General features: G+C 37.6%; 1 protein-coding gene across 1 annotated transcript in view; it reads left to right on the top strand.

Annotated features, from left to right (window-relative positions):
* tmem132e (transmembrane protein 132E) overlaps window positions 1–22,899 on the top strand; it is a 476,081-nt gene that overhangs the window by 324,982 nt on the left and 128,200 nt on the right. The window contains exon 2 of the mRNA XM_073839570.1: window positions 5,883–6,810. Within this exon, the coding sequence (XP_073695671.1) occupies window positions 5,883–6,810 (928 nt within the window). The remainder of the gene's footprint in view (window positions 1–5,882; window positions 6,811–22,899) is intronic.

Raw genomic sequence — 22,899 nt, 5'->3', positions numbered from 1 at the left:
TATATTCCACTGAGAGTTAAATTGAGAAATCCACCTATTTGAAACAATAATAATCAATTTTTATAAAAACCACTGAAAACTCCTTAAGATCTAGTTCACCCAAAAATGAAAATTCTGTCATTAATTACTCACCCTCATGTCGTTCCAAACCCGTAATACCTTAATTCATATTTAGAACACAAATTAGGATATTTTTGATGAAATCCAAATATCCTAATTTCTCACCCTCCATAGACAGCGATGTAACTAAAATGTTCAAATGACCCAGAAACATAGTAAAGACATTGATAAAATAGTCTATGTGACATCAGTGGTTCAACAGTAATTTAACGAAGATACAAGAATGCTTTTTGTGCGCAAAGAAAACAAAAATAATGACTTTATTCAACTCCCCTCATCCCCTCATCAATATGCCAACACGGTGACAGAAAGCTCTCGGATTTCATTAAAAATATCTAAATTTGTGTTCCAAAGATAAACCAAGGTCTTACAGGTTTGGAACGACAAGAGGGTGAGTAATTAATGACAGAATTTCATCAAACTATCTCTTTAAAATATTTTCAAACGCCTCCCGGTATCTGTTCTGTGTACTGAAGATGCTACAGACTGTATAGTTTATGAAGGTGAAAGCAATGTGCTTCCCTTGTAATCATTTATCAACATACCCAGACACCTTCTAAGTCAATACACTCATTAAAAGTCCCAGTGGAATGGGTCTCTCCCTATTGTGTTTTTTTTACCATGCTCATTAAACAGTCTTCTGAAATACAATCAATGCGGTTAAGCAAAAATCCTTATGTGTTTTTGTCTGTGTGTGTATTTGAGGGCAGGTATAAATACACTTGTTTAGGTGAGGCTTCTTATTTCATATTCTCTGATCCATGAGTTCCAAGTAAGTCAAATCACACTGTAATGCTACAAAAATAGAGTCTTATATTATATTAATTACTGAATCATTGTTTCTAAAATAGTTGATATGTTGTAATACAGTTTATATCTTTACTTTGACAGTTACTTTATCCATTTATATGGCTTTAGCCTTGTCGTACATGTTTAAAAGCTGAAATTGCCATTCTAGAATTTTCACAGCTTCTGGAAGCAAGGATAATTTTTTCTCTTCTGTGCATAGAATCGTAATTTTGCTTAGTTGCTATAATTAGCCATTTAAATATTTCATAATCTGAATGTGTGGCAATGCGCCTCACCATCCGAATTCACTGGATTCTGATTTATATCCTGTCAAATACTTAATGACAAATCTCCTCATTCCCTTTCATTTAATTCTGCCATAAATGACTTTGCAGCAAAGCAGTGGCACCGCATTAGCAATCAGCTCCCCCCTCAGTATCTCACATTTTCTGTTATTAAGTCAATTTTCATCCACTCATCGCAAAAGACACTTGTAGGACAGACAAGGGCAAGTGGCGCAAAGAGGCGCAAATACATTAGGCCTCATGGTATTGAATGCTGAAATAACAGCAAGATATGGCCAACGATTTAGAGCCGGAATCTCTGAAAGCTCATTTCCCTTTAAACATTTCCTTTCAACACCACCTCTCCAGTGAAAACAGAAACCATAGTGTTATAATGAAGAGAAATCAATGCGATGGTAGTCACTATTTGTGATACGGCAGGGCCTGACGTGATGCTAACGGTCACAAGCGCCTGTTTCTTATGTAAATCACTTCATTTGCAACTGTTGCTTGTCATGCTAACTCAAGCCAGAGTTCATTCACTAGCCTCTGAATCACTCCGACTGACAGACTCGTTAGCATAGCTATGGATCAAAAGGTTTGGTGTACGCTTCAGACTTCCTATAGTTATAAATTCCTGCTGAATGTGTTTTTGGTGAATTAATGGACTCTTTATTTGGCCTAACTGATGAATGCTGATGATACAGGTGATATGAAAATAGCTGACATTAAATCTCTTAGTACAACTGTAAAGGGCTCCAGACTTAATGGAATAAACAATCAAGATTATGACTATGGCTTCTGTGATTAACTAAACGTGAAACAGCCGATTACAGTCTTCAGTTCCATTCCATTTAGGTCTGCCTAAATGAGGTTCTATCTAAATTTTCTATTTACATAATATTTTTTGCTTCGGCTGAGTTTTGTAACCAACTGAGGTGTCTGTTTAGAGCATGAATGCAAATAAGAGGCATTTAAGTTACTCTTTAGACCTGTCAATAACAATAAACAACTAATGAGGAGATTTCTGCAACCTGATCCACTGATATAGATACACAAATACATGTTTTGTGTTTCATTTCATTTTGCAGTGGCAGCTTCAGTGATTATAACATGATGGGAGCATCATAATGCTGCGTAGCATTCTATAAACAATTTCTAAAACTATGATGAACAGTTTTGTTTTTCTTGCTGCTAAGACTGTGAAGTTATTCAATGTCTTGGTTTGTACTCATGCATGAAATGGTAATATATTTATCTGAGACACAGTTGCCCCAAACAAAAGAAGTATGTCATAAATTTTCTTCATGAAAATTAATTGATTATAGTATCACAGGATGTAATGAACAGTTGTTTATTTTTGGCACAATCATGCAGCATTATCCATTTTACCTATTTACTTAAATTCTACTTATGAAATAAAATCCTACTTCAGTTTAACTGACGTGACTTTGTCAATCACAGACTTATGCAAATTTTTGTTTTGGCAAACCGAATGCTCCATTCTCCTTGTCTGTCATACGGTGATTTACCTTTCAAATTGCATCATCCCAATCTTTGATCACATGTCACATTTTGTATTCTCTCACTGCCTGTTCTTCATTCAATTTCCTCTCTGCGCATTTCCTTTGGGTACACTTGAATGCAATAATTCAAATGGAACAATTCCACGAGCACTTCTTGTCTCTTTATAGAGATGTTTCTGAGGTACAGCTCATTAATTAACACACTACCCTGTTCAATTTGTTCAGTAATTCAAAACAGGAAATGCAGTGCCATTTAAGCATTTTTAAACTTTAACAGACTCCTAAATAAATGACGGCATCAAGATTTCAATCGTAGGTTGCGCGCACTTTCATAATGTGTGTGTCTGTGCGAATGGTGTACGTGGGTGGGGGACTTCTTTTTTAGCGCTTATTGTTGTCAATTTTTTTTTTCTAAGAAAAAGCCACATGGATTATTTCCTAGAGCAATTGCCCCACTAGACAGATTATTTCAAAGGAAATTTGCATGCTTGTGGGGAATTTCTTATTTTCCTTCCAGCATCTTACATTGCCCATGTGGCAAAAAAATAAAATAAAATAAAAATAGTAAGCGTGGGATTACAGAGAAAAATGACAGCAACGGTGAGTTGAATGAAACAGTGGAACTTTAACATTGAAAGGCGTATTACGCATGACTATTCCATTATCTCTCATAAGCTAAAAAGCTGCAGAAAGCCCCCAGGATTGTATCGAGCCGCAGTCATTGACCAACAGATGTGTATCCTGTTACAGAGTTCAGAAACAGCAGCCGCCACTCCACTACACCCAGAGCTCTATTAGTGGGTCTGGGAGGAGGGATCGGGGTGGACTTTTGGTGTCATGTTGTAGTCCCATATGTGCCTTCTCCCATATGTGAGTCTTTGCAGTGATGGGCATGATGTATTTGAATCTGTGACCTCTCATAATGCCTATCCCTGAGGAAACCGCAAGCACATAATCCGATGATGCTATTGAAATATATATATTAGACTCCCTGTGTCTGGATAATAGTTGAGAGGAGCTCTTTGGTGTTTAATGTGTTTGTAATGGATTGGCTTTCAGAGGCATTAGCTCATCCCTTTAAGAGGTATTCATATCTGTTTCCACAGGCCACAGCCACACCAAAAGGTGTTCAAACCTCTGAGCGTGAGTGAAACCCAATCTACAGGCTTTTATAATCTGAACCTTTCCGTTGAATGGGCACGATGATAAACGTCAGAAATGTAATGGAGCGGAAGGAAACCTGCTTGAAAGAAGAGTTTCAAAGATGTCATTTGCTTCACAGAAAGTGGCACTCGATAATTTGCATTCTGTCTGAAGAATGTGCTGGTCAGATATCTTGTGAATGATGTTTTGCTGCTCTTTGTGTAGACTTTTCATTTGTTGTTGTAGTAGTAGCGTAGCTTGGCACGGAGCGTCATCCCACATGTGATCTCTTGAGAACTCTCTGGGTGCTTGGAAGGGTAGACGACCCACCACCTTCAACCCCCATCCCCCATTTCCATTCAAAAGTATCTTACATGGGCCGTCGGATCAGGAAAGGAGGAGAGCTAATTCGTCAATGATCTTCCTACTAATCCCCCACTCTTTGCCTGAAGGCGCTCAAGCTATGCATCCCTCCCCCAAACCCAGCCCCCCTAACAAATACACTCTCTCCCTCACACAGACACATTCAGAGTCTGCCTCAACACGTCCTGTGGGAGAAGATGAATGTAATAGGGTAGTTTGTAGTCTGCCACGGTGGTGTCCTGGGAGGAGTGCTTTTGCACTGGCTGTGAATGAGAGCTAAAGAGTTTATTACAGTTTGGGGTGAGGTGTGGTGAGACAGGGCGGTGTCTAGGCTTTGTCTCGGGCTGTAAGAGGAGAACGGGATCTGCTAGGAGGAGTCACACTCAAACAGGAACTGCAGAGAATAGATGGAGTGAGCGAATGTTAGTGTGGACTCACTCCGATCATGCTGCAGGGCAGGAGGTGCTTTCGGAGCCTCCCAACAGGCACAAGTGATCAGTCTCTCTCAGATCTTTGAGCAGGTTCTGGATACGGTTGGATTACTACTGAGAGGATACTACTCTTGTGCTTTCAACTTTGGAGACTTTGAGCAGGGTTTCAAAGCTTAAGCTGAGCTTGATCTGCAGCACGGATACTTTTTATTGTGTACCTGCGAAGTGATTCAAGTTGTGAAGTGCCCCGTTTAAATGCAAAGCATTTGTGGAATATGGGACATTTTGTTGTTCGAGTGGATTTGCCATGGATTCTCTGTTTGCTTCGAGTTGTCATTATGATAAGTATGTTTTATTGTTCCACTGATTTGTGAGGACAAGTTCTACAGTTAAATACAGCGCATGTGTGCCTTCAAAAAGCATAAGACAGTTCCTTTTTATACAGTAACTCCACCATACAAGATTTATACTTTTATTTTTATTTTAGTCAACTTTCCTTTAAACCTTTTTACTGTTACTCTCCAAGTGTCTCCATTTCTCTCCATTATGGGGAGATTATGATCGGCGTATGGAAGTTAAGCAACAATCGATTGGGCATCTAGTCTTAGGTAGTTAATCTTAGGAGCCCAAGAGATAGAGATCAATGATGTCTTCTGTGTACAATATGTTATCGGACAAACCGTTGCATACTAGTCGATATCTCACCTCACTCTAAATAGTGAAAATTTCTGTTAAAGATGACCAGCTCTGTCCTCAGTGTGAACCCAGTGTATTCATTATATGAATTTATTGCTCATTATTTGAATTTATATAAATCCATCTATTCTGAAACTGTACGGTTGAAAACCTCTCACTGTTGCATGCCATTAATCAGTGTCTATTGTCGGAGCCAACTGATCTCCCGAGGCATGAAAGGGAGAATGAGCATTCACATTCTTGCAAATTGGAGAATATTTTTCTACCACCAGCACATACAGAAAAGTTCTTGAATTACTTTTTGAATGCAGAAATAAGCTGTAATAAAGCCAGCACATTGCTACCTGTAATTTTGAGGTTGTTTTTCATCGAGAGCCACTTGCAGTGCTGTAACTCAAGAGTCTTTTTCTGTAAAGCTGTATGAAGTTCCCACTTAAGTGCCCACTTTAGGCTTCAGTGTTGAGCAGAAGCACAGTTCCATGAACTCTAGAGTATTTAACAGTATTTTTCTTGTTTCTTTGTCTTTGCAGTTGCTGGTAAAGTTTCCCCTACCAGTTCTGATGCCCTCTTCAGTGTCCCGGTTCCTAGTACCACCTCCAGCCCACCAGAAGTTTACCTTCCTGCCAACTTTAAGCTCTCCAACACACAGTTGGCCTTCTTTCTCCAAGAGATCCGAGTTCCACCATATGGCAGCCAACGTGGACACCCTCTTCAGCGTTCAGAAAGCTTTGTGGTCTTCCAGACCAAGGAGCTGCCTGCAGTCAATATCTCACTTGGACCTTTCACCCAAGACCAGACGTTGTCCAAGGACCTACTGCAGCCATCAAGTCCTTTGGACATTCCTGGAAGGCTGACGGTCAACTGGAAGGTCCGGGCCTTTATTGTGCAGTCTAGAGTTTTTGCTAGCAACCCATTGGTTCAGGTGCTGTTCTATATCGCAGGACGGGACTGGGATGACTTCAAGGTTCAGGACAAGCTTCCGTGTGTGAGGCTGCATGCTTTTAGAGATGTTCGGGAGATCAAAACGTCCTGCAGGCTTCAAGGGAATCTGGCGCAGTGCTTGGCCCAACTGGATCTCCCGTCCACGTGGTTTAATGTTAATGTAGCACCATTGGGTCGCAGAAAGTCCTCAGGGACAGATGGGCTTGAGTTGAGTGGGGAGACCCTTCAAGTGGAGCTTTACTATACTCTCCATGATCCAGACAGCAATGATGAATGTGGGGAGAGCTACCCACGCCGAGGAGGGGCATCCAGAGGGGAGAGCTCATCCCAACAACCCCTTCTCCGGATTGGAAGCATCAGTTTGTACCAGCCCAGTCAGGAACAACTGGTGGTAGACAAACAGCTTGACAAGAACCTATTTCTGAGGCTACCAGAGAGGCCGTTAAAGCCAGGAGAGACCCTCAACATCTACCTCCTCCTGGTCCCAAATTCTACTGTGGAGCAGTTTACACTCAAGTAAGTGCTTTTCTTATTTCTTATCCCTTTATGCATGGGTTGGTCTAGCAGGGCACTGTATGCACCAAGTCAGGCTTTATTTCTGTGTCATTCATTGTCTTGATTTTCCAGAGAGTTGAAAAAAATCTCATTGACTCAGATTCCTTACAAGGTAAAAACTGATTTCCAAGAGATGAGACGAGACGAGACACAAATCACGGAGGATCTAGCTAAATCTCTAGTGGAGTGCCAGGCTTTAGGAGATTGTTAGAAGGATTCTGCTTTTCAAAGTAAAGACATAATGGGTATTAATTGACATCTGTTCAAATTAAATTTCTCATGAGCTTGACCTAGTTCTTGTTGAATTAGAGCCAGGGGGATATGAGGCATATTTCTCTAGCCTGTGTGTTTTATTTTATTTCTCATCGTCAACAGAATAGAAGGGTTGAGGTGCTTGTGTAGTAAAATTATTATTTAAATCCTTGAAGGCGGAGGAAAATTAGCCTTTTTTCCTCAGATGAGAGAGAAATAGGAGGGGAGGTAGGATATTAGCTGCTCTTTGAGGCGTGTCGAAGGAACGCTTCATAAACAGAGTCCCTCTAATTGTAATGGAAACTCACAGACTTTAATTTAGAAATTCACCATGAATTAATTAGGCTTCGATAACTCATTAACCCGAACAGGAGAAAGCAGAGCTGTGGTGTAGCCTTAGCAAGTAAAGTTCATTGAGTTTTATCTGACATAGTCTGAACTCTAGTCTCTGTGTCTGCAGAGTGGACCTAGTTTTTGTGAAGTCTGACAGTCATTATGGGTTAGATGTTGTTGCAGTGTGTGCAGTAGATTTTTATTTGGGCTGTTTTATTGTTAGATTTTTTGGATCGCCACTGTGCTGAAAAACAGTAAGTCATTTTTTTTATGGCAGTTGTCTCGGTATACTGACACCTAGTGGTGTGGATGCAGCATCACACTGTGCCCTATTCACTGTTAAACATTTCTGCAAAAATTTCTGGTAACAGGGAGCTTGTTGAAGGAAAGTGAGCAATATTCATCTGGATATGTTTTTAACAAGAGTGTCTCAGTGAGACAAATGTAGAAAAATGAGTTTTTAGTCTGCTGATTATATGAGTGAATGATTTAAACAGATTTTTCAAAAGTGCTGTTCATTTCTTTGTGTAAAACATTTAATAAAATCAAAAAATATTGAGTGTACCTTTAAAAATAGTTCTCCTTTTGAGGACATATAAATCAATGAAATATGTCGCACAGCCTTTAAAAGAAAAGCCTGCTCAAATTACAAAGCAGATGTGGGTGTATCACAGCGATGTGTCCAGATAGTGACAAAGTACATTGCTGCTTGTCACTACAAGCATCATGATCCATTGTCTGAACCTAATCCTCCTAATGTTATGGCATATGTACAGAATTATCCTTAGTTTGGAAGGGAAATCTAGGAGATTTATCTTCATCCTGGGGCATTTCGGCAAAAAGGGCCATCAACCTGATTGATATTGTAAAGAAGCAGTTGCCTAATTTCTATTCCACGTCATGAGGGAATGATTTAATACCTTTTTGCCAATCTAATGTATTCAATGAAAGTTCATCTGCAGTAGTTTTTCAGTTTGCTATGATATTAAATTCCAAACAGTAAATCTCTCTGACCTCATACTTTTATGCACTCGTATTGGAGTTTTTGTGGTCCAATATGGTGGCATTAATTCTCCAAGGAAAAGCTGAAGAGCAATAAAAGCTCAGGCAGAAAGAAAGGAGATGAAAGTCTGAAGTTGAGAGCTCTGAGCCAGTCCACTCAATGGGAGGTGAATTAAACTGTGCTGGGAGCCAAAAGTTGAGGGATACCAACAAAAAAGGCTATTAAAGATGTAATAAAGGAAGTCTTTAAATATGAATTAAGCTCAACTGAAGTCACCACCCACTTCACATTCCTTCCCACCATCAGGTTCCTTTCATTTTTCCTACAGTTTAAGACATTCAACTGTTTCAATCTGTTATTTATAGAGATTGCATCTTAAAGTGATTAACATGGAGAAATACTACGTTTTGGATATATAGTGTGGATCCACTAGTCATCGCAGAGTAAAAATTACTGCTCACCGTTGTAGAACGACCATGAAAAACAATGTTTTGTACATTTAACAACTGAGAGAAAAAAATCACAATATTTGGGTCTGCCAGGGGGCTACTTTAGAGCTGTCGAGGCAATACAAGATTGTTGTGAGTATCTTATTAGCATTTAAATGTCTTTTAAATTAAATTGACTACATTAGTATGTGTACAATCAGTTTCCAGCAATTCAGCAAACAGATGTTATGAGGCAAAAGCCAGTGGCAACATTCAATCATTTGCCTACCCAGGAGGTCACAAAACAATTCTAAATGTAATGTTTTCAAACTGAAAGCAGAGCTGTTGAATTGTAATTGAAGTTAGAATAGTTGGGCTGTCACATTGGACTTTTTTTTTTTTTTTGTTTAGTTAGTGTTGATTAATATTGGTGTGAAACAACAGACATGAATCAAGTTATGAAGGGCTGTTGTCATTATTTATCTCTTTGGCTTGCAGATGATAAAACTGTCAAAACAACTGCTTTGAAGGGGGGCCATATTTAGGGACCAGAATATCTTAGAGACTTGGAGGTGGACTCCATGGATTTGAGCCAGTAGGCAACAACCCTAAAGTCCTTAGTAACCACCAAGCAGCGCCATAGCAACAACCCAAAATAGCTTAGAGACTGCATAGCAACATTCTGAACAAAGCCAAAGCATTGTGGCAGTGATATTGGATGGACTTTTTATTCAGAAGGTGTGCTAAATCAAGTTCTGATTACTATTTGCATTAGTTTTGGACCGTTTTGTCAACCTGTGAAAACAAATTGCATCCACAAATCACATAAAGATTTGGTTGGCAAACAGTGAAGTACAGTGATAATGGAAAAATAACATGCTGTTTCTTTATCAACACTTCGCCAACTAAATGTCAATTGCCCAACTCATCCTTTGCATACATATATGGCCTGACATATAAAAGATGGTCCGAAAAATCTATCTTTTGGAAATTAAATGGGTTTTTGAACCTTCAGACAAAGTGAAAAGAAAAAAAAAATAGGTTGGTAAAAAATTTTCCCCTTAATTGATACATCAGGCTTTTAGAGCTTATGTAGTATGATATACAAAATGGGGAGCTCATATTCGAGGAGGTAAAAATAACTCTTCAGAAGCTTAAAATGAGCAAAAAATATGCATTTTTAATGCAGTTGCTGATATATACATGGCCAAAAAGTAAGGCCAGGAAGATCTGTATAACACTATAACAGACTACTTACATAATACTCTATGGCCTGGTTTTATAGACAGGGCTTAGCCTAAACCAGGATTAGGCTATAGTTTAATTAAGACATTTAAGCAATTTTTAATAAACGTGCCTTAGAATGAAACATTACTAGTGTGCATCTTGAGACAAAAAAGGCAGTTTTGTCTCAAGATGTAGAGGTTTGGTAAGATTACGTGCACGTTTAGTGGTGCAATTTACAAGATACATCACATGTACCATGTACGGCAGTAGCAAGCCATTCGAAAAACTCTGGTATCTCCCTCAATGTTTGACTAAGGTAAAAAAAACTTTGGATGGGGTATTTACATGGGCTTCGGAGTGCATAGCAATGAAGTCAAATCTACTCCGAACCATCCCTTTAAGCCATGTCTGTGAAACCGATGGTATATTTCTCAATAATATGTTTTAGTAAAATGTTATTTCAATGCAATGCAATGCAATGCAATGCAATACAATTGTGACTGAGGGAATACATTTCCTTTTCCTCAAAAGCCTGGTTTTAACAAGTTGTTTCAGTCTAGTAAGTGTTCATCTTGAAATACATACTAAACATAATATATACTTATTAGTGCTGTCAATAGATTAAAAAATAACTCATTAATTACACATTTTGCTTAAATTATTTGCGATTAATCCCACCTAACATTAAAGTTTTAAATATACTTTTATATTGCAATCATTTTAGATTCAATCTTCAAATTAATGTAGAAACAACATAAAGACTTTTTTATTTATTTATTACTTATCTTACTTAAGGTGAATATCACTAGTAAGAATGCTACTGATGTCTCTAGGAAATTGTCTATAGCCATTCAACATTACAGTATAATTGAGAGCTATCAATTTGAACATTTATTAGACATATTTATTAGAAATAACAATAACAACTTAAATAACAACTTCTAATTTAAGTGAACTTAAACCAATCTTAAATATAGATGAATACTTAAAGCTACAAAGGTTATTGATTTCCTCTTTTGCTTTTGTTCTTTGATTGACATCAGATCAGCTGGGTTATTTGGTTTTTGGCTGCTATTACTTTAAGAGCTGCTGCTGCTGAACGTGACATGGATCTGACATGCTCATAGTTTATTTCACGCTTTAATATGAAATGAAAAGTTTTTACTGACATATGGCCTAACAACATTAGCAGTTAACTTATGTTCTGCTAAAGCTCCCTCATCACCTGTACTGTTTCCGCACTTGTTTGACTAGCACTTGTTGCTGAGGTGAAGTGGAGTGTTTGTCTAAAAAGTCTCCTGTTTGATGTAGTCGTAAAGACGTTCTGCGACTTCTTGTCAAGAAAAAAAGAGAGTGGGGTGGCCAACCCTAGCTCCGCCCCAGCATTAAATATTTTTAACGCCGTTAAAATGAAAAAAAATAATCACCTACATTAATGTGCTAATTTTGACGGCACTAACACTTATACTAAAAAGCCTTGAACTTGCTAAAAAAGTGTAAACTTTCAATCAGACAATTGAAGACAATTGTGTAGTAGATTGTTAAACAGCAAAATTTTGATCATGCTAAAAATTTAGAGGCCTTAGGAATTTGCATATCAAATATGATACAGTAGACTTTATTCAGTTATTGAATTATGTTATCGTAGTTTTTGATCATGGCAGTATGCTGAGGATGAAACTATGTTTTCTGCACGTCTTTGTCATTGTTATCTTACCTTTCAGAGATTTCATAAATTATATTCAAGAACTGGCGTCCGTTGTCTGAATATGTCAGAAATGATGGAGATGTTAACATTTGTGTATCACAGCAACCTAATGAGAGGACAGTGACCGCATGTTTCAGCTACAGCTCACATCCATCTATGACAAGATAAACGACAGAGGACAGTAACTTTTAAAGGTACACAAGCATCCCATTAGAGACAACAGAACGGCTACGGGACACAAAACAATCCATGAGTTATCATGATGTTTGTAGCAGAGGGTGAAGGTTATGAAAGCACATATATTCCAATTACTCCCAGAGAGGTTTATTCCTCTCAAAAAACTACATTGCCTGAAGGTCGTGTATCGTCGCCCTGTGTTCTATAGCTCATTGTGTTCAGTGAGCCCTATTCTCCCCATGCTTCTTATAGGATGTGTCATCGCTGTTGCCACGTCTGATTGGGTGACTCAACAGGGTGTCACCTCAACGCTGCTATGCTCTGCTGGTCAGCCACATCTGGCCGCGTCAAACTCGCTCTCATCAACAAAGCAATGTGCCCACAATGCCCCATTCCAAGCCCCACTGCTGACCGCCCCCATGTTCTCACATCTTTATGGTTGTCACTTTGTTTTTTACTTCTGCCATAAAATTGTTTAATTAAACACACCACCTGTGTGAGCATTCACCTCAAGCTTGTAGTTATTGGTGCCTTACGTGGAAATGTTTAGCAATAGATAATTAGCATTGGGGATGCGACTTAACATAAGCTACACATAATTAAAAGTAGTTAAAGGCAGAATATGTACGATTTTTTTGATTAAAATATCCATAAACCACTAGAACAGTGTTATATATATTTAGCTGACTTGTGTACTAACATTAACCCAAATATTTCAAAGACTGTTTCATTGCATCCCCTGCCAATGACGTCATACACCCTCGATTTTCCGGTTTATTTTTGGAGAAAACATGGAAACCCTGGAAAATGGAAAATGAATTTAACTCAAAAATAGTGAGTTTTCTGCAACCAGATAGGCTTCGCCCATAAAAAAACATCATCCCTGTTTCGGGTCTGTAGGACTATCCCACTCTCTAACGTCAATTTCGTTGAATAGCAGTGCTTATCGCTGAGTGACAAGCTCTTGTAATAAGCAGAGAACATTCTGAAAATGACATCTAATCAATATAATCTATAATCTTTTTTAAATCTAACTATTTTGTACCGTATCCGTGTAATTCTCTAGCTGTAAAGGCTATCTCTCACAAACCTATAATTGGTCTATATATTGTATTGTAAGTAAATATTTATTCTACATAATAAAATATATACATTTTATATAATAAAATGAATCAGAGCAATATTTATTTGACTCAGAAACAGTGAGTTTTTGAAATGAATGAATCAATCTTGATTAGAGTGGCAGCGTTAAACTAGACTAGATCATTTTACTTCAAATACAGTAAAATTGGCATGATATGAAAATGTACACTTTCAATTCCAATTTATAAATGCACTTTTGCGAAAGATTCATCCATGTCTGTTTTATTTTTTAACTTTGAAATGTTTGGTCATCTGGTGAAAATGACAGACCTCTCTTTGGAGATTTGGATTGGATTGGATTCAACTTTATTGTCATCACAGTCATGTACAAGTACAATATACACAATACACTAGACTTTTCCAAACATTTAGTCTACTCCCAGCCCATCCACATCTGCAACACATCCTCATTTCAAAATCCAATCAACAAACTTGACAGAATCAAGTCCCAGCCCTACATTTAGTTTTTTCCATTATCCATTACATTCAAGTGTTCGTCACCATATAAGAAAAGATCTGTCGCTGCTTCTATTTCGTTCCAACAAAAAGTGGCATAAAATGTCATGCAAGGACAATGTTTTACCACAGCATGTTTGATTATCACCTCATTTTCTTCATAAGTAATGCTGTGTTCACAATGAGACAACGAGGTTGTAGAGTTTTGACAGAACATCAGTTACTAAAACAAGATATAAACTACATTAACGGAAGAAAAATGAAGAAGGAATAATTTACATCAAAGGTCTTTTTTGCCTGTAGACTTTTTCAGATGGTTTTGTTATAACTAAAGATACTTAACTTTTTAAAAAGCTGGCGGTAACATTTAGGAACTGCTAATCGCCAGTTTGAAATGTGACATGACATTTATTATACCTGAAGGAGAAAGGTCTCTTGTTCTCTCCTGTGTCTCTTATCCTTCAGAAGAAAAATTTGAAGCGCTAAAACGGACAGATTCCAGTAAACCGCAGTTATCATACTTTTATTTCAAGTACTTGAGTAAAGGTCGAGTATCCCACCTCTCGCATACTGCCAAACACAAGGTCAGGTGAGTGTTTACTTAACCATCCTTTAGATCATACCAAGGCCTTTTGATTTACAGTGTATCACACGGAAATTATTCAATGAGCTTAAGGGTTTGTTAACTCAAGCAACAATTTCCAAGACCTTGATGTTTGGTATTCTAATGTGTTCTTTAGAGAAATGAAATGAGAGCTTTGCTCAAATAAAACTTGTATAAAGCAACGCAAATGCTGTCACCTGAGGATGCCACTTAATTTTATGTTTGCAATAGCAGTATTGGCAAAACAGTACACTTTACTTGCCAAGTTCTTTTGCTCATAAAACACGGCCGTCTGTGCCGCCAAGGATTATATCATTACAGCAAATTGGTCATGCAGCACCATTCTGTCAAAGTCAATTGAAATCTTATTGCGCTACATTTACGACATTTTCTTCCCCGCTTGGTTAAGTCTGACCAAGATAGAAGATAAATGCTTGTCATGACACAAAGCAACATATGTTTTACTGTTGTGATATGCAGAAACAGATTTCTAAATTGACCTCATGGAAATACATCACAGTCAGAACAAAGACACAGTTTCCGTTTTCCCGATACAGTTTCAGATACACAACCACGGACTTGAAAGATAGCTAGATCTAGTATTTTTTTTTAATAGTGTGATTTACGCTGTAATATACTGTGCATGCGACCAGCAGCTTATATACACTTTGTAGACATTATGGCCCACAAACTGTGTATCGCAACCACAAAAATTGGACACCCTATGGTATTATGGACCATAGACATACAATCAGTACAATCAGAGGTCAAGGAAACAAGTAATTGTGCCATTTGGAAAAGACTAATGCTAATTGTGCTGTTTTATGCAGAATGATGTGAACAAGACCCCTGATGAAAAAAACAACAACAAAACAATAAAACAATCTCAGAAAATCTAATGGTTTCCACTACAAATACCATTACAAACCATCAACATGTGACAACCTAATTCCATTAGGATTTAATGGTTTTAACAAGCTACCAATAGAATATGACAAATTACCAGTAGAAAACAACAGGGACCATTAGAGTTTCCATTAAAATCAATACAATTCCCATTATAACCAGTAAAACCATTACAAATTCTGTGATGGTTTCTATGGTTTGTTGTTTTTTTTTCAGCAGGGACTTTTTGTTCCACTCCAGCTTCTAGTTTCAACAGGAAATATGGTAACACATGAAAGAACTGTGCTCTACAAGTAATTTAATGGGGTCTTTAAAAAGCGACCTAAATAAAGATTGTTGAAAGCTTTAGCTTACCAACGAATTGGCCAGAGAGTAGAATCATTATAGCTATAAAGAAACACTTCAATACTGCAGTGAATTTTGGCAATGTGCTTATGTACTGCAATCAAGTTCCTTGAAACCTTCTAAAAGAACACTTCCTGTTTAATAATTAGTTAATCTGTCAAGAAATTGATATTACACAAATCTAGTCTTGTATAGCTGATTCAGGATTACTGAAGAATTCCATTCATTCATCTCTGCTGCATTCTGACAGTGTGAGGTTTACAAATAAGCTACTGTGGTTTAAGGTTAAAGTGTGTCAATTTCCTGCATAATATAACTTTCTCTTTTTTCAGTTTAAATATGCAGGCAACTACAAAAAAAGGAAGATCACCCCCCAAAAAAAGTGTAAACATAACGAAAACATTGCTCTGTTTGTTTGAGTGTCCTCACCAGCCCCATGCTGCAACTTGATGTCTACTTGCGGTTTTGCGTTGTGTCCTTGAAGTCCACAAGACCATAGGGTGCCCTATTTGACATTTCAAGTTTCGAAAGGGTGCTTATAAGCACCCCATTGTGGCCACTATGTGCCCTTAATGTAACCTTTTGTCGATGCTGGGTCCACTGCAGACTTCTACCCAACAGTTTATTCGGCATTATGTCACTAAAACATGACAACAAGAACTTAGTGCGGCATTTGGGACAGGGCTTAAGCCTGTTAACAAACAAACTTGAATTAATACACATTGGACAGACAGCAACATGAGTTAACCTGTCCTTTTAAATATAATTTGGAAAGAGGTCTCTTTAGCTGGGTTTCCATCCAAAGTTGTGAATTTAACTTATGTGCGAAATTGGAATATCACATAAAATATCACATTTGCGAATAAGCACCGTTTCCATCCAACAAGTCAAAGGTGAACAAATTTGTTACTTCCTGATAAACTGGTACTAAATATCCAGCCTGATCTCACAGCAATTAATGCGTATTCATACGAAAAGCCACCTCATAAAGCCACCTCATCCAATGCCTCTATTGCTAATTCCAAAACGTCATTTTAGACCTAGTAACAATGCTTAAGCAGTTGATAGCACCTCTGTGAGTCTGTGCATCTCTCAAGTGTTCAACAGCAGCGTCTCTACTAATAGTGAAGCTTTAAGTTCATTTTCTTCAGGAACAGCGTTGTTGTTACCTCGCTTGCGAAAAATGCCATGTAGCTTTTAAGTTGTTAATCATCAGAGCAGCGCTAACAACATTAGAGCGTATGTTAATGTGTGTGTAAACTGTATGTGTGCGCGTCTGTAAGGGAGAGAGACTGGGAGAAATAGAGTATCTGCTTTCCGTACATTAATAAAATGTAATTTTGTGGCAAAAACATGGAAGTAATCTGTCGTTTTTATCCTGTTGTTTACTGTATTTATTTGTTTGGCCAGTGTCATTGTGGGTTTCGGTTATTTTGCTGTTTTAGGCTGTATGAACCTTTGAAATAACTGAAATCATGTGTCGAAGTGATATAGACATGCGGTCAAAAGCTGCCTGGAATGTATTTGTTTGCAGTTTGTTTACCTGAAAATAATTCACACCATTAGAACGTTTGTCAGCCAATCAGATTCAAGCATTCAACGGCCCCGTAGTATAAAGTCATTTCATATATAATGAATTACTTGTGCCTTAGAGCAAGAAGACAAAACATAAATGTGGTCACTGCTTTCAGAGGTGGATGCCAGCTGTTTGGAAACGCAGTCATGTAAAACTGCTCTGGGAGGCAATTATGCAGAAATATTTTGACAACAGACTTTGACAACAGACCAAAACATTTCAGATGCTGTGCAACAACGTTGGCCCGCCATTTAGTCAGCTTATGCTGTCCTATAGCGCAAAATCACATTACTTTTTTGATGCGCATGGAGGAATTTATTTGGCAAATGCATTTCCATCTCCCATTATTCACATGAACCCTTTTTCGCACAAAATAAAAACCACTTTTTTGCAAATTAAAGGATTTTTTTTTTTCCGAAAAATGTTTTTGTTTGTTTCTGATGTGATATTTGATGCGCATAAAAACCATGATGGAAACTCTGTCAGAGTGGCTTCTCAAACAGTCACTCATCAAAACAGTGTTATTTTAGTATTATTTATATACTATTATAATATTTATTCATATTTTGAATTGCCATTTTTTATATTTTCAGTTTTCATTTTAACTTTGAATTCTTTAATTTTGTTATGTGCTTTTGTCATTTTTATTATTTATTTATTAAAACATTAAGGCCGCGTGTCCACCAAAGCTTTTTTTTCCAAGGCAGGCTTTTTTTTTTTATATATATTGCTCTCAATAGGAGCACTGCATTTTTTTCAAATGGCAGGAGCATGCCGAGCGCTGAGCATTCTGTTCTTGTTTTTTTTTTTTTTCTGGGCATCCAGAGTTAAAGAGTGATCAGTTTTGTGGTACTTTCTACTCAGCGGACCAATCAGAGTGGAGGAGGGGCGGGACTAATACAACCACCCAGCGCCTGGCTTTTTCTGATGGCAAAAAAACACTTTGGTGGAAACACGGCCTAATGTATTTCTTGTGTGCGGTTGCTCAGTGTTAACATTCGTGAATGCAGCCAGAATTTACATACGGCTGAGGGTAAGGCCCTATAATTTCCATGATGAGGAAAAAATGGACCATAACACAGAATCCATTCATAATAATGAGATTTAATAATAGACGAAATGTCACAGAATTTGGAAAATTTGGTGATAAACTAAAAGTAGGTCTGTCCACTTAATCAAATTGTGATATGGACTAGTCTCTGTGACTTTTCAATAAATACAATTTATTCATTTTAGCAACATAATAGCACTGTCCTGAAAAAAAAACAAATGAAAAGGCCTTTATCCATCCATCTGGAAAAAAGAGTGGTAAATAAGCAATTTAGCCAACTTTTGCACCATTTTTATCCCAAACATCTACAATTTATGATTCTTCCAGTTTGTCTATCATGTAGAGGACCTTGGCTCCCAGCAGAGAAGGGATGGTACAGTCCCCTCCCACTCCTGGTAGTTGCTCAACATCATCTACCATTACCGCAGTGAGAGGGACTCTGAGCACAATAGGCAGTTTCAGCCCATTTTTGCCTGAGCATTTTCTATCGACTGGTTTCTTAGGCTCCCTGAAGCTATTTCATTTTCATGTTTTTGATCTTGCGTTTCTGCGCAGATCAATAAAATCTCAAAAGAAGCCTTCTAAGCCCCCAAACCCCCCTTCCTCGCAAGTTCTCTCACCAGACGAGGAGATCCATGCCTCCCATGTCTTTACAACAATAGTTTTTTCTTTAATATCTCAGGAGGCGCACATTTCTGGGTGCTGTTACTAAACACTTCCAATCATTTTATCACCTATTCAAACTCATTTTCCTGTCACACATACGACACAAAATTGTGCATATAATTTCTCCTCTATTCCATGGCACTGTTCTGTTGACACAAACAATAGCATGAAATGGCATGGTCAGAAGGGGACTGGCTGACATTGATATTGATTCCAGTGCGCACATGCTACGTTTCGCAGTGCCAAGAAGGATTGCCCACTGACTGAGTGTTTAAATCATTACATGTTCCGACAGATAGATTCCACAAATTCATTATCCTATATGAAAACTAGACAGTGCCGGCGTGCACTAGTGTGTGGGTATATGCTTATATCCGGCGGGGGTGGATGCATGCTAAAGGTGACATTATAAATGCATTTTCCCTCCTAGTGCTGGCACGGAGTATAAAAATGAATGCAAAAATATTGAGATCTCCTGTTACATGCCTGTGCTGATGACACTTTTGAACTCAGGCCCCCTTATTGGTGTGTTAGAAACGCCTGCGTGATAAATGCTCTCTGCTGTGCACTATAGATGGATGTCATTGAGCCAAGATGGTTGGATATTTATATATGTCTCTGAGCTGGTCTCTTTATTAGCCAATTATCAAAGACTGAAAGGTCATGCAGTTTTTTGTATTCTGCTGTAGTGCTTTGTCGAAAGGGCATGTTTATTAGAAAGCCTGTGGTAGGTGTTCGCTTATGTTAAGAAAAGATCGCTTTGCTTTTTCCGGTGATTACCATGGTGTTACTCTACGCCAGGGGTCTTCAACTAAAATGGCTTGAGGTCCAGTAATGAACCCTGCTCACCAGCCGAGGTCCGGACAATTATATATAAAAAAACTATTTATGTTTTTTGCGAGACCAGGGCATCTGCAGCATATTTTAGCTTAAATTCTAGACATTTAAATACCTTTTTAAAGACCTGAACAAAAAATAAATGAATAAATAAATAAATAAATAAATAAATAAATAAATAAATAAAATGACTGTAAAAAGCATGATTTACAATTCAGATGCAGGTTTTACAAAACAAAAAAATATTTCTTAAATTATAAACTTCACATTCCAGCCTTCAAGAGTCAAAAGTATCAATTTGTATATTATTGTCAATCAAGTATTACCATTACCATTCAGCTGGTAATTGTAACACTGCAGGATATATATATTTTTTTCATGATTTAATTCATTATGACTGCCCCACATGGAAGCTGCTCCCACGAACTCTGCAGAGCGGACACTAATCATTCAAAGTTCTCCACATCGTCCTCCATTTCTGTTTGTTTGGTATATGTTGTAACATTTCATTATGCTTCCATCTACTAATAGACTTTAGTCATCGGAGACACTCCATATATCATTTGACGCCATTGAAAACATGGTTGTCTCGCCTACATATACAGACTGTTCACTGGGTACGGTCTAGGTCTTTTTTTTAGATATAATTCTCACAACTCCAAAGTACTGTGGACTGAATGTCTGATTCATACGGAAAAAATTGGTAACACTTCAGGAGTTTTGAAGTCATCATCGGATTGGTGGAATTATACAGGATCTCCAGGAGAGGGGTCTGTTGGGTTCTTTAACGTTCCGCCTGGAAACAAAGATGCCGTGATGCCAAACCCCATCATTGAAGAACAAACTGTTATGTTTTCAACTGTGATGATGAGTGCTTATCAGGATCAAATAAACGCTGGGTTTTCAAACATATGTGAAATATTTAAAATTTACGACTTAAAATCTCTAAAATATGCCCAAGAGTTTTACATAACGGTCTGTTATTATGGAGACATTTCCACGCCCCTAAACATGATGCAGCAGAAAAAAGAAACGTGATTGATTGCTTTACCTGTCAGTCATATGGCCTCTTAGGCGGTCCTTGGCCATTCAAAGCGGCCAAGGTTTCCAGACCTTCTGCCATCATTCTGAAGGTCTGGCTATGCGAGACTACTTATCCTCTGAAAATGGTTTGGAAAAACAATTCTGTTGTTTGTATTTTCCAAACAATTTGGACTTTTTTTCTCACAGTTATGACTTTTTTCTTGCAATTCTGACTTTTATCTCTGAATTTTGAGGGGGGAAAAGACTGATATGTTCTTATTTATTCTCAATTTTGAGTTTATATCTTATGAGTTTATTTCTCAGATTTGTGACTTTATTTCTCAGAATTGCAAGTATATCTCACAATTCTGACTTTATAACTCACAATTGCAAGTTTATATCTCACAATTCTAAGTAAAAAAAATCTGAATTGTGAGATGTAAACTCACAATTGCAAGAAAAAAGTCAGAATTGTGAGATAAAAAGTCGCAATTATCTTTTTTTATTATTTGTCTGTTATTGTGGTGACATTTCCATGCCCCTAAACATGACGCAGCATAAAACGAAACATGATTGGTTGCTTGACCTGTTAGTCATATGGCCTCTTGGGTGGGCCTTGGCTATTCAAAGCGGCCAAGCTTCCCATACCTTCTGCTGTCAGTCTGAAGGTCTGGCTATGTGAGACTACTCATCCTCTGAAAATGCTTTGGAAAGATGTATTTTCAATATTCTATTGACTGAATAATCAACATCCAACGACAAAATCGATTGAACAAACTGGTCCTGGACAGCCTGACTTGTATTCAGGGTGAATTATGGCATCTATCCTGATAGATAGGCAAGAGTGCTGTATTCTGATTTTACCATGTTTAATTCTATTCCGCAGATAGATTTATCTTATCAAAATTATGTTTCTACTTAAAAATAACGTCTTGCTCAGTGTTGACTGTTGTGAATGGTGCCAGAATATACATACAGCTCATGTATCTTTATCAGTGTGCAATAAACTAGGATAATTTTGTTTCTTTATGAACTTTATTTCGCAGATTTGCGACTTTATTTTTTAGAATTGCAACTTTCTCACAATTACAAGTTTATATAATGCAATTCTGATTTTATTTCTCAGACTTTATAACTCCCAATTGCGAGTTTGGATCTCACAAGTGTTTATTTTGCACCACAAATAATTGATGAATGTTGATCATTAACTTTTTAAATGTTCCGTCTTGACACATAGAGTATGACATTTAAAAGGATACACAAAATGCAACACGTTATAAATTTCTGATGTGTTTCTCTTTGTGGATATTTAGAGTGCTCCTCTAACTCTTATCTAGTTGCTTATTAGCATGCACATTACTAGAATATTATCCATGTATTATTACCAATTCAGCACATATTAATGCCTTATTCTACACAGCCTTATTCTACATCCTACCAATACCTAAACTTAACAACTATCTTTTTAAGTATTAATAATCAGCAAATTAGGAATTTATTGAGGGAAAAGTCAGAGTTAATATTGAATAAGTGTTCTGTATTCTAAATACCCCCTGACTCTCCCACTAGGTTCCCCCTAGTGAATCCGGGCCACTGGAGAGACATAATTATGCAGTTGCCATATGTGATACAGTAGTGAAGGTTTCTGATTTGATTTGTAATAGTCTTGGATGAGATTACAGTGATGATATCATGTGCTGTTGTGTCGTCTATTGGTGTAGTGAGTATCAGTTTGAGCTGCAGACAGTGAATGAGACTAAAAGGGAAGTAATTGGAGTACATTACAGTAATTACCCTGACACTGACATACTGTCCTGCAGTCTGAACAACTCTACTCAGACAGGTCCTTCCTTCCTCAGTGTCTTCTTAACACACACACAGACACACACAATCCTCAGGGTGGTTCGCCTGGGGCCCAGAGATAAGGCGGTCTTATGGGCAGCTGTATTAACAAAAGAGTCAGGACTTACACCCTGGGCAACACTGCATGTTCCCTCATACACAGAGATATGTTGGTGTACACACACACAAACATACACACATTTACCATTTACCTGTTAAAATGAGGACATAATGTAGGCGTGGCCTCTTTCAGGCCATGGTTATATTACTGCATATAGGGCAGATTTATGTAAAATATTAATATAATATTTTGAATATAAAATTACTGACTAACCCAAACCCCAACTTTAACTCTGATTTCTGCTTTTTTAGAATTACAATAAAAACATTTTAAGGCATAATGACACTTGTAGATGTGCCACGGTGTACTATGGAAGGCCGTTTCCGCCACTAAATAAAAACAAAAAAAGGTT

This window comes from Garra rufa, chromosome 5 (genome assembly GCF_049309525.1).
Source record: "Garra rufa chromosome 5, GarRuf1.0, whole genome shotgun sequence".
NCBI lineage: Eukaryota > Metazoa > Chordata > Actinopteri > Cypriniformes > Cyprinidae > Garra > Garra rufa.
The sequence above is the reverse complement of the archived record's forward strand: the minus strand, read 5'-3'. Positions and strand labels throughout refer to the sequence as shown.